This window comes from Cherax quadricarinatus, chromosome 70, assembly GCF_038502225.1.
Source record: "Cherax quadricarinatus isolate ZL_2023a chromosome 70, ASM3850222v1, whole genome shotgun sequence".
NCBI classification, from domain to species: domain Eukaryota; kingdom Metazoa; phylum Arthropoda; class Malacostraca; order Decapoda; family Parastacidae; genus Cherax; species Cherax quadricarinatus.
The window spans coordinates 419,000-430,882 of record NC_091361.1 but is presented as its reverse complement, the minus strand read 5'-3'; the positions used below and the strand labels follow the sequence as shown (position 1 = coordinate 430,882).

The 11,883-nt window shown below is 44.3% G+C and overlaps 1 protein-coding gene across 1 annotated transcript; it reads left to right on the top strand.

The window, feature by feature from the left end:
* Positions 1 to 2,828: 2,828 nt before the first annotated feature.
* Positions 2,829 to 11,304, top strand: LOC138854799 (uncharacterized; the record flags this gene model as incomplete). Its single annotated transcript, XM_070099889.1, is given in 5 exon segments — positions 2,829 to 3,414; positions 7,188 to 7,191; positions 9,931 to 9,995; positions 9,998 to 10,510; positions 10,513 to 11,304. Coding segments are annotated over 5 exon segments (1,944 nt in total), but the record flags the coding sequence as incomplete, so codon positions are not given.
* Between the last annotated feature and the right edge of the window lie 579 nt (positions 11,305 to 11,883).

The window sequence follows — 11,883 nt, the reverse complement described above, 5'->3', positions numbered from 1 at the left end:
TAGGGTGATAGAGGCTAGGACCTTGGGTAGCTTTAAGAAGAGACTGGACAAATATATGAGTGGGAGGGGCTGGGTTTGATTGGTGTTGGGGGGTGCGGGAGTTGTTTCTTGAGTAGCTTTAGGTAGATGTCGTTCTGATAAGGACCTGCCTCGTATGGGCCAGTAGGCCTTCTGCAGTGTTCCTACATTCTTATGTTCTTATGTTCTTAAGTATTTTACCTTTTATGGTAATTGGTGAGACGAGTCCTAGAGGATCAAAACATTGTGATACCTCTGACAGTAAACTACGTTTAGTGAGTGTACTGCATGATTTATTGTTTATCCTTTTGAGACTCAAAGTATCTTCCTGTGTGTTCCAATTAAGTCCCAGCATATTGTTGCAATCAGGAATTTCAGCTTCAGGGAAATCTTCTTTGATAAGTTCCCTTAATTGCATTGAATTTGTATTCCACTTCCTTAGAGGCATATTTGCTTCTTTCATCTCCTTGTTAGCTTCTCTGTATAATGTTCTTCCCTCTTTTAAACCCCTCTTTCGATCTGATGAGGCTGCTCTTATTGCTACCAGGCGTCGTAAGAATCAGCTTCGCTTCCTACGTGACTGTCTTGCTGAACAAGTTCTGCCACCTTCCTTCTCCCATTTCCTTAACCCAACCCACTGGGCACTCTCTTTCCTGATCATGCCCGTCTCCTACTTCAACAGCTCATTCTTTCTACTAGTCACAGGTTGAAGATGCCTTCTTTGCTTTCCGTCAGGGTCAACGTGCTCTCTTTGCGGCTCTACCACAAGATCTGTGATGAATGGTTTGAAAAACCGACAAGTTGAAGATTGAGACACTTATGCAGCATATGGGAATCTTTATTCAGGAAACGTTTCGCCACACAGTGGCTTCATCAGTCCAATACAAAGAGGAAGGCGTAAGGAGAGGAGGAGAATGAGGTAATCAGTCCCTCAACCTGGAGTCGATGTGTTCAATCCATCAATCTTGTAGAATGTACAGCATAGGGCCGTAGACGTGGCTTATATACTGTAGTGAGGTGACGTGAAGCAGATGGAGGTAATCAGTCCCTCAACTTGTCGGTTTTTCAAACCATTCATCACAACTGTCAGACACGGCAGCATCATGGGGTCTTGTTACAAAGAATTCTTCAACACTTGTTCAACCTTTGGACGTAGACCTACTTCGACTAGTGGATGGTACCACTATGACCCCGCCTCCATCTGCTTCACGTCACCTCACTACAGTATATAAGCCACGTCTACGGCCCTATGCTGTACATTCTACAAGATTGATGGACTGAACACATCGACTCCAGGTTGAGGGACTGATTACCTCATTCTCCTCCTCTCCTTACGCCTTCCTCTTTGTATTGGACTGATGAAGCCACTGTGTGGCGAAACGTTTCCTGAATAAAGATTCCCATATGCTGCATAAGTGTCTCAATCTTCAAATTGTCGGTTTTTCAAACCATTCATCACAACTGTCAGACACGGCAGCATCATGGGGTCTTGTTACAAAGAATTCTTCAACACTTGTTCAACCATACCCCCGGCCGGGATTGAACCCGCGGTCATAGAGACTCTATGACCGCGGGTTCAATCCCGGCCGGGGGTATGGTTTATTTGCAATCGTGTCATTACGATTTCTTAAGTCACTTGTACAACATTTGGACATAGACCTACTTCGACTAGTGGATGGTACCACTATGACCCCGCCTCCATCTGCTTCACGTCACCTCACTACAGTATATAAGCCACGTCTACGGCCCTATGCTGTACATTCTACAAGATTGATGGACTGAACACATCGACTCCAGGTTGAGGGACTGATTACCTCATTCTCCTCCTCTCCTTACGCCTTCCTCTTTGTATTGGACTGATGAAGCCACTGTGTGGCGAAACGTTTCCTGAATAAAGATTCCCATATGCTGCATAAGTGTCTCAATCTTCAACTTGTCGGTTTTTCAAACCATTCATCACAACTGTCAGACACGGCAGCATCATGGGGTCTTGTTACAAAGAATTCTTCAACACTTGTTCAACCTTTGGACGTAGACCTACTTCGACTAGTGGATGGTACCACTATGACCCCGCCTCCATCTGCTTCACGTCACCTCACTACAGTATATAAGCCACGTCTACGGCCCTATGCTGTACATTCTACAAGATTGATGGACTGAACACATCGACTCCAGGTTGAGGGACTGATTACCTCATTCTCCTCCTCTCCTTACGCCTTCCTCTTTGTATTGGACTGATGAAGCCACTGTGTGGCGAAACGTTTCCTGAATAAAGATTCCCATATGCTGCATAAGTGTCTCAATCTTCAACTTGTCGGTTTTTCAAACCATTCATCACAACTGTCAGACACGGCAGCATCATGGGGTCTTGTTACAAAGAATTCTTCAACACTTGTTCAACCTTTGGACGTAGACCTACTTCGACTAGTGGATGGTACCACTATGACCCCGCCTCCATCTGCTTCACGTCACCTCACTACAGTATATAAGCCACGTCTACGGCCCTATGCTGTACATTCTACAAGATTGATGGACTGAACACATCGACTCCAGGTTGAGGGACTGATTACCTCATTCTCCTCCTCTCCTTACGCCTTCCTCTTTGTATTGGACTGATGAAGCCACTGTGTGGCGAAACGTTTCCTGAATAAAGATTCCCATATGCTGCATAAGTGTCTCAATCTCCACCACAAGATCTCTGTAACCTTATATCTACCATTGCGTTTGACACTGCTCGCCTGAGTATACAAATTCATTCTTCTAAACTACAGAATAAACTTCAACGTCTCATCTCAGCTAGCTCTTGGTCTAAATTCTCCCTCACTGACTGTGTTACTAACTTGTCTTCTGTCTCACTCTCTCAGTATGAGCTTGAACTTCTTAGTTTTGGTCTTTCCTTTGCCACTTCGCCTACCCCTCGCGCTGGTATTTCCCTGATTAGCTCTTTTGATTCCTTTCGTCAGTCTCGCTCCCGTAATCTTCCTGACTTGTCCACTTTTCGTGGCGCTCTCCTTCCTGCTCTTGTTAGTCTGTTTTCTAAGAATCACCACCTTCCACGCCGTTACCAACCTGCCCTTTCTTCTTTTAAATCTAACACTAACATTTTCATACTATCTTCTGACGAAGGTAATTCGGTAGTTATCCTTGATCGCGAGGATTACCTCCGTAAAGCTGATGTCTTGCTCTCTGACTCACGTACCTACACTCCTCTCGTTTCCAACCCTCTTGATCGCATCAAGAGAACTTTCAACAAGGAACTAAGGACTCTCTCCGACCTCTGTCCTCCTGACTTTGACCATGTTCAACGGTTTCGTTCCATCTGCCCCTCTCTTCCCTATTTCTATGGCCTTCCCAAAACTCATAAACCTGATATTCCTCTTCGTCCTATCATATCTTGTTAGGTAAGACACATATGCAACAGTTAGACATCTTTATTCCGAAACGTTTCGCCTACACAGTAGGCTTCTTCAGTCGAATACAGGGTGATGGACTGATTACATCGTCTTCACATCTCTACTGCTCCTGCCTACTTTCTGTATTCGACTGAAGAAGCCTACTGTGTAGGCGAAACGTTTCGGAATAAAGATGTCTAACTGTTGCATATGTGTCTTACCTGACAACCTGTCGGTATTGTATGGAAATAAATGGTATAAAATACCGACACAATGGCAATATAAACACAAATGCAGTATAATGTGATCCTTTATTGACTACGTTTCGCCCACACAGTGGGCTTTTTCAAGTCACAAACAGAACTACCTGGGGTGGAAGGAACGCGAGTATTTATAGTCCGGCTGAGGTCAGGTGAAGAATGCTGCATCTGATGATGTACCGAGTTGGGTTGTGGAGTCTAAAAACTTGGGTAGCTTGGAAAGGAGACTGGACAAGTTTGTGAGCAGACCTTCTACAGTGTTCTTATGTGGGATAGCGATGAAGAAGTTTCTTGGCAAGTGGTTCAGCTATGTTATAGAAGCCACTATTCTGGTTGAAGTTGTCGGATATAGAAATAAGTGATGATTCCAGGATTCTTCGGTATTGAGTGTTGTCTTCTGTGGCGATGAGTCTTGAGTTTCTGTAGTTTATCAAGTGGTTGTGTGAATTACGGTGTTGTACGCAGGCATTCCTTGTGTCGTCAGACCTGCTTGCGTATTGGTGTTCTGAAATACGTGTTTGGAGGTCCCTTGATGTTTCGCCCACGTATAACTTGTTGCAGTCATTACAAGGGATTATGTATACCCCTGCAGAGGATGGAGGCTTGTCCTGCCTACTACTGGTGATGTCCTTGATGGTCGTGGTTGTGGAGGTAGATACTTGGAATGATGTTTTGGCAAAGATGTTGGAAACATGTTTGGCAATGGAGTTGGTGGGAAGGACTATGTATCTCTTCTCGGCAGTGTCTTCTCTGGGTGTGTTGAAGATGTTTAGTGCTCGCCGTCTGCAGTCTCTGATGAAGTGACGAGGATAGTGGAGTTTGGAAAATACCTGTTCAATTATAGTGCATTCTTCCTCAAGGAACTCGTTGCTGCAGATTCTGAGTGCACGTAGGAAGAAGCCTATAATTACACCACGTTTGGTTTTGGTGTCGTCGATGAAGCCACTGTGTGGCGAAACGTTTCCTGAATAAAGATTCCCATATGCTGCATAAGTGTCTCAATCTTCAACTTGTCGGTTTTTCAAACCATTCATCACAACTGTCAGACACGGCAGCATCATGGGGTCTTGTTACAAAGAATTCTTCAACACTTGTTCAACCTTTGGACGTAGACCTACTTCGACTAGTGGATGGTACCACTATGACCCCGCCTCCATCTGCTTCACGTCACCTCACTACAGTATATAAGCCACGTCTACGGCCCTATGCTGTACATTCTACAAGATTGATGGACTGAACACATCGACTCCAGGTTGAGGGACTGATTACCTCATTCTCCTCCTCTCCTTACGCCTTCCTCTTTGTATTGGACTGATGAAGCCACTGTGTGGCGAAACGTTTCCTGAATAAAGATTCCCATATGCTGCATAAGTGTCTCAATCTCCACCACAAGATCTCTGTAACCTTATATCTACCATTGCGTTTGACACTGCTCGCCTGAGTATACAAATTCATTCTTCTAAACTACAGAATAAACTTCAACGTCTCATCTCAGCTAGCTCTTGGTCTAAATTCTCCCTCACTGACTGTGTTACTAACTTGTCTTCTGTCTCACTCTCTCAGTATGAGCTTGAACTTCTTAGTTTTGGCCTTTCCTTTGCCACTTCGCCTACCCCTCGCGCTGGTATTTCCCTGATTAGCTCTTTTGATTCCCTTCGTCAGTCTCGCTCCCGTAATCTTCCTGACTTGTCCACTTTTCGTGGCGCTCTCCTTCCTGCTCTTGTTAGTCTGTTTTCTAAGAATCACCACCTTCCACGCCGTTACCAACCTGCCCTTTCTTCTTTTAAATCTAACACTAACATTTTCATACTATCTTCTGACGAAGGTAATTCGGTAGTTATCCTTGATCGCGAGGATTACCTCCGTAAAGCTGATGTCTTGCTCTCTGACTCACGTACCTACACTCCTCTCGTTTCCAACCCTCTTGATCGCATCAAGAGAACTTTCAACAAGGAACTAAGGACTCTCTCCGACCTCTGTCCTCCTGACTTTGACCATGTTCAACGGTTTCGTTCCATCTGCCCCTCTCTTCCCTATTTCTATGGCCTTCCCAAAACTCATAAACCTGATATTCCTCTTCGTCCTATCATATCTTGTTAGGTAAGACACATATGCAACAGTTAGACATCTTTATTCCGAAACGTTTCGCCTACACAGTAGGCTTCTTCAGTCGAATACAGGGTGATGGACTGATTACATCGTCTTCACATCTCTACTGTTCCTGCCTACTTTCTGTATTCGACTGAAGAAGCCTACTGTGTAGGCGAAACGTTTCGGAATAAAGTTGTCTAACTGTTGCATATGTGTCTTACCTGACAACCTGTCGGTATTGTATGGAAATAAATGGTATAAAATACCGACACAATGGCAATATAAACACAAATGCAGTATAATGTGATCCTTTATTGACTACGTTTCGCCCACACAGTGGGCTTTTTCAAGTCACAAACAGAACTACCTGGGGTGGAAGGAACGCGAGTATTTATAGTCCGGCTGAGGTCAGGTGAAGAATGCTGCATCTGATGATGTACCGAGTTGGGTTGTGGAGTCTAAAAACTTGGGTAGCTTGGAAAGGAGACTGGACAAGTTTGTGAGCAGACCTTCTACAGTGTTCTTATGTGGGATAGCGATGAAGAAGTTTCTTGGCAAGTGGTTCAGCTATGTTATAGAAGCCACTATTCTGGTTGAAGTTGTCGGATATAGAAATAAGTGATGATTCCAGGATTCTTCGGTATTGAGTGTTGTCTTCTGTGGCGATGAGTCTTGAGTTTCTGTAGTTTATCAAGTGGTTGTGTGAATTACGGTGTTGTACGCAGGCATTCCTTGTGTCGTCAGACCTGCTTGCGTATTGGTGTTCTGAAATACGTGTTTGGAGGTCCCTTGATGTTTCGCCCACGTATAACTTGTTGCAGTCATTACAAGGGATTATGTATACCCCTGCAGAGGATGGAGGCTTGTCCTGCCTACTACTGGTGATGTCCTTGATGGTCGTGGTTGTGGAGGTAGATACTTGGAATGATGTTTTGGCAAAGATGTTGGAAACATGTTTGGCAATGGAGTTGGTGGGAAGGACTATGTATCTCTTCTCGGCAGTGTCTTCTCTGGGTGTGTTGAAGATGTTTAGTGCTCGCCGTCTGCAGTCTCTGATGAAGTGACGAGGATAGTGGAGTTTGGAAAATACCTGTTCAATTATAGTGCATTCTTCCTCAAGGAACTCGTTGCTGCAGATTCTGAGTGCACGTAGGAAGAAGCCTATAATTACACCACGTTTGGTTTTGGTGTCGTCGTGAGAGTAGAAGTGGAGAAGATCGTTTTGGTTGGTGGGTTTTCGATAGACTTTAAAACGAAGTTCGTTGTCAGCTTTGCAGAGTAGAACATCAAAGAAAGGAAGAGTGTTGTCGACCTCTTCTTCAAGTGTGAACTGGATTGAAGGCTCGACCTGGTTGAGCTTGTCTTGGAGAGCTTGAACGTTGAAGCGTTTAGGAGTTATGAGGAGAATGTCGTCAACATAACGGAGCCAGGTGACAGACGAAGGAATAATGGTGGAGAAACGTTCGGCTTCTAGATGTTCCATGTATAGGTTCGCTAGGACTGCACTGAGTGGCGAACCCATGGGTAGTCCAAAAGTCTGCTGAAAGAGGTGATTTTCAAAAGAGAAACACGTAAAGCCAACACATAGTTCAACCAGGTCGATGAAGTCGCTGGCTGGAATGGGAAGATCAAGTGAATCGTCAATTTTCTTGCGCAAGAGATCGATGGCTTGTTTAGTAGGTACTTTAGTGAATAGGGAAGTCACGTCAAGGCTGGAAAGTTTCTTGTTCCTGATGTTGATGTTGCGAATGCGATTGAGAAGATCACCTGACCACGAACTTCGTTTTAAAGTCTATCGAAAACCCACCAACCAAAACGATCTTCTCCACTTCTACTCTCACCACGACACCAAAACCAAACGTGGTGTAATTATAGGCTTCTTCCTACGTGCACTCAGAATCTGCAGCAACGAGTTCCTTGAGGAAGAATGCACTATAATTGAACAGGTATTTTCCAAACTCCACTATCCTCGTCACTTCATCAGAGACTGCAGACGGCGAGCACTAAACATCTTCAACACACCCAGAGAAGACACTGCCGAGAAGAGATACATAGTCCTTCCCACCAACTCCATTGCCAAACATGTTTCCAACATCTTTGCCAAAACATCATTCCAAGTATCTACCTCCCCAACCACGACCATCAAGGACATCACCAGTAGTAGGCAGGACAAGCCTCCATCCTCTGCAGGGGTATACATAATCCCTTGTAATGACTGCAACAAGTTATACGTGGGCGAAACATCAAGGGACCTCCAAACACGTATTTCAGAACACCAATACGCAAGCAGGTCTGACGACACAAGGAATGCCTGCGTACAACACCGTAATTCACACAACCACTTGATAAACTACAGAAACTCAAGACTCATCGCCACAGAAGACAACACTCAATACCGAAGAATCCTGGAATCATCACTTATTTCTATATCCGACAACTTCAACCAGAATAGTGGCTTCTATAACATAGCTGAACCACTTGCCAAGAAACTTCTTCATCGCTATCCCACATAAGAACACTGTAGAAGGTCTGCTCACAAACTTGTCCAGTCTCCTTTCCAAGCTACCCAAGTTTTTAGACTCCACAACCCAACTCGGTACATCATCAGATGCAGCATTCTTCACCTGACCTCAGCCGGACTATAAATACTCGCGTTCCTTCCACCCCAGGTAGTTCTGTTTGTGACTTGAAAAAGCCCACTGTGTGGGCGAAACGTAGTCAATAAAGGATCACATTATACTGCATTTGTGTTTATATTGCCACGGTATTGTATACCATTTTGATGTTCATCTTGTCAGACACTGCAACACGTGGCATCTTGGTACAGAAAACACCTTGGACAAGCTTTTCAAGTGAGAAGGGTTGGATCTGAGAGGGACATGACCTCTCAGTTGCCTCTCACTACTACTACTACTACTACTACTACTACTACTACTACTACTACTACTACTACCCTGCACTTCTCCTTCCGACAGTATTTAAGTCTCCGCACTGTCGCTTGATCTTCAGTTAGTTCCTGACTATGGAACTGAACTTCTCCAGGCCGAGGGACTGACAACCTCAAATTCTACGACTTTAAGGGTGATGGACTGATTACATCGTCTTCACATCTCTACTGCTCCTGCCTACTTTCTGTATTCGACTGAAGAAGCCTACTGTGTAGGCGAAACGTTTCGGAATAAAGATGTCTAACTGTTGCATATGTGTCTTACCTAACAACCTGTCGGTATTGTATACCATTTTGATGTTCATCTTGTCAGACACTGCAACACGTGGCATCTTGGTACAGAAAACACCTTGGACAAGCTTTTCAAGTGAGAAGGGTTGGATCTGAGAGGGACATGACCTCTCAGTTGCCTCTCACTACTACTACTACTACTACTACTACTACTACTACTACTACTACTACTACTACCCTGCACCTCTCCTTCCGACAGTATTTAAGTCTCCGCACTGTCGCTTGATCTTCAGATAGTTCCTGACTATGGAACTGAACTTCTCCAGGCCGAGGGACTGACAACCTCAAATTCTACGACTTTAAGGGTGATGGACTGATTACATCGTCTTCACATCTCTACTGCTCCTGCCTACTTTCTGTATTCGACTGAAGAAGCCTACTGTGTAGGCGAAACGTTTCGGAATAAAGATGTCTAACTGTTGCATATGTGTCTTACCTAACAACCTGTCGGTATTGTATACCATTTTGATGTTCATCTTGTCAGACACTGCAACACGTGGCATCTTGGTACAGAAAACACCTTGGACAAGCTTTTCAAGTGAGAAGGGTTGGATCTGAGAGGGACATGACCTCTCAGTTGCCTCTCACTACTACTACTACTACTACTACTACTACTACTACTACTACTACTACTACTACCCTGCACCTCTCCTTCCGACAGTATTTAAGTCTCCGCACTGTCGCTTGATCTTCAGATAGTTCCTGACTATGGAACTGAACTTCTCCAGGCCGAGGGACTGACAACCTCAAATTCTACGACTTTAAGGGTGATGGACTGATTACATCGTCTTCACATCTCTACTGCTCCTGCCTACTTTCTGTATTCGACTGAAGAAGCCTACTGTGTAGGCGAAACGTTTCGGAATAAAGATGTCTAACTGTTGCATATGTGTCGGTATTGTATACCATTTTGATCTATCTTATCTTCTAGAGGTTTTGTCTCTTATTCTCTTGCTTCTTGGTTGTCCAAAACCCTCACTACCTTTCTTGGTACTTTTCTCCTGCCCACCTCCGTCACTCTCAAGACTTCATTGAACGGGTTCGCTCTCTTCCAACCTGTAAGATGCTTAGTCTTGACGTTGAGTCCCTCTTCACCAATGTCCCTCTTGATGATGTCCTTGATTTCCTTAGGGAGAAGGCCCTTGAAGGGTTTCTACATCTCCCTATACCTATTGAAGTCTTTCTTGATCTCATCCGCCTCTGTGTGGACTCTAATTCCTTTTCCTTCCAAGGGAAATATTATTCTCAAACCTTCGGTGTCGCTATGGGCTCTCCTCTCTCTTCTGTCCTTGCTAATCTTTACATGGAATACTTCGAGACTGTTCTTCTTCCTACCATCGATGTGCAACCTTCTCTCTGGTTCCGCTATGTGGATGACATCTTTGCTCTGTGGCCTCATGACTCCAATCTCTTCCAACCTTTTCTTGAAGCTCTTAATAATCTTGCCCCTTCCATTAAGTTTAAAGCTGAATGAGAATCTAATTCCTTGCTTCCTTTCCTTGATGTCCATGTCCCCGCTCAGATACAGGTTTTTCCTTTTCCGTTTACCGAAAACCTATGCACAGTGGCATGTACATTCACTACTTTTCCTATCATGCTTCCCCTGTCAAGAAAAGTGTTCTTATCTCCCTCTTTCTCCGTGCCCTCCGCATCTGTGATCCTCAGTTCCTTCCAGCAGAAATTTCCACTCTTCATAATTCGTTTTCCCGTCTTGGCTCCCCTTCCCATTTCATAGACTCTGCCTTCTCACGAGCTAAACGTAATTTCTTCTCTCCCAAACTCTCTACTCCTGGGAACTCTTCTGTCCTCTGCCTTCCCTACATCTCCGGTCTTTCTAATCTCAACAATTCTCTCCGTCCCTTAGACATCAAGCTTACTTTCCGCCAGACTAACATTCTTCGCACTAATCTCGTTCATACCTCTCCTCCCTCTACAGATGTTCCTGGTGTCTACTCTATTTCTTGCTCCTCCTATCCTCCTCAATACTTTGGAGAAACTGGCCGTTCTCTTTCTGACAGACTTAGGGAGCACAAAAATAGTGTTAGGTTTGCCGACACTAACAATGCTCTTTTCTGTCACGTCAGAGATCACAGCCATCCTAAAGACTGGTCTTCTGCTAAAACTGTCTTCCCTACTTCCAACTTTAACAGTCGCCGTCTTGTTGAATCTTCTCTAATACACAACTTTCCTTGTATGAATCTTAGTCCTGGCTTCGTCTCTGTAGATGCCTTCCTCTCCCACTACATTGTAAAATGCTCCAAACTTCAGAACACCCGTGACTTAACCTGATTCCTCATTTTTTCTTCTTCTCCCTATTCCCCTTTCCTCTTTCCTTTTTTGTCTATATTCTGTCGCGTGTTTCTGTTCCTTCATTATTTATTTCATCACTTCTCCTTCCCCCCACCTCTGTGCACTTGCTCTCCCTCTGTGGGCACCTAGCTCCCTTGCAGTGCTCCCCTTTCTTTATATTTGACTGGCTCCTCCTCCTTAGTTCCCCATTACTACTACTACTACTACTACTACTACTACTACTACTACTACTACCACTACTACTACTATTACTACTACCACCACTACCTCTTCCTGCCTACATATAGCCGTCCTGCTCCACTTCTGGTTAGTGTGACTTTGTAAATGGTCTAAATCGGACCGAAACGTCGTCGTAAGCTCCTCTCTTCTATGTGCGGGTTATTAGTGTATCGTTCCAGTCACGGTATTGTGCCTTTTTTTATTGATTTCAAATCCTTCTCTTTATTCACAGTACTTTGAAGGTTGTCCACATAGAAACTTTTCTTTAAGATTTCATTGAAGGGATTTTCAGATTTCTTCAAATGTGTATTTAGAGTAGCTTCTAGTAAGAATGGAGAGGATGTTGCACCAAATA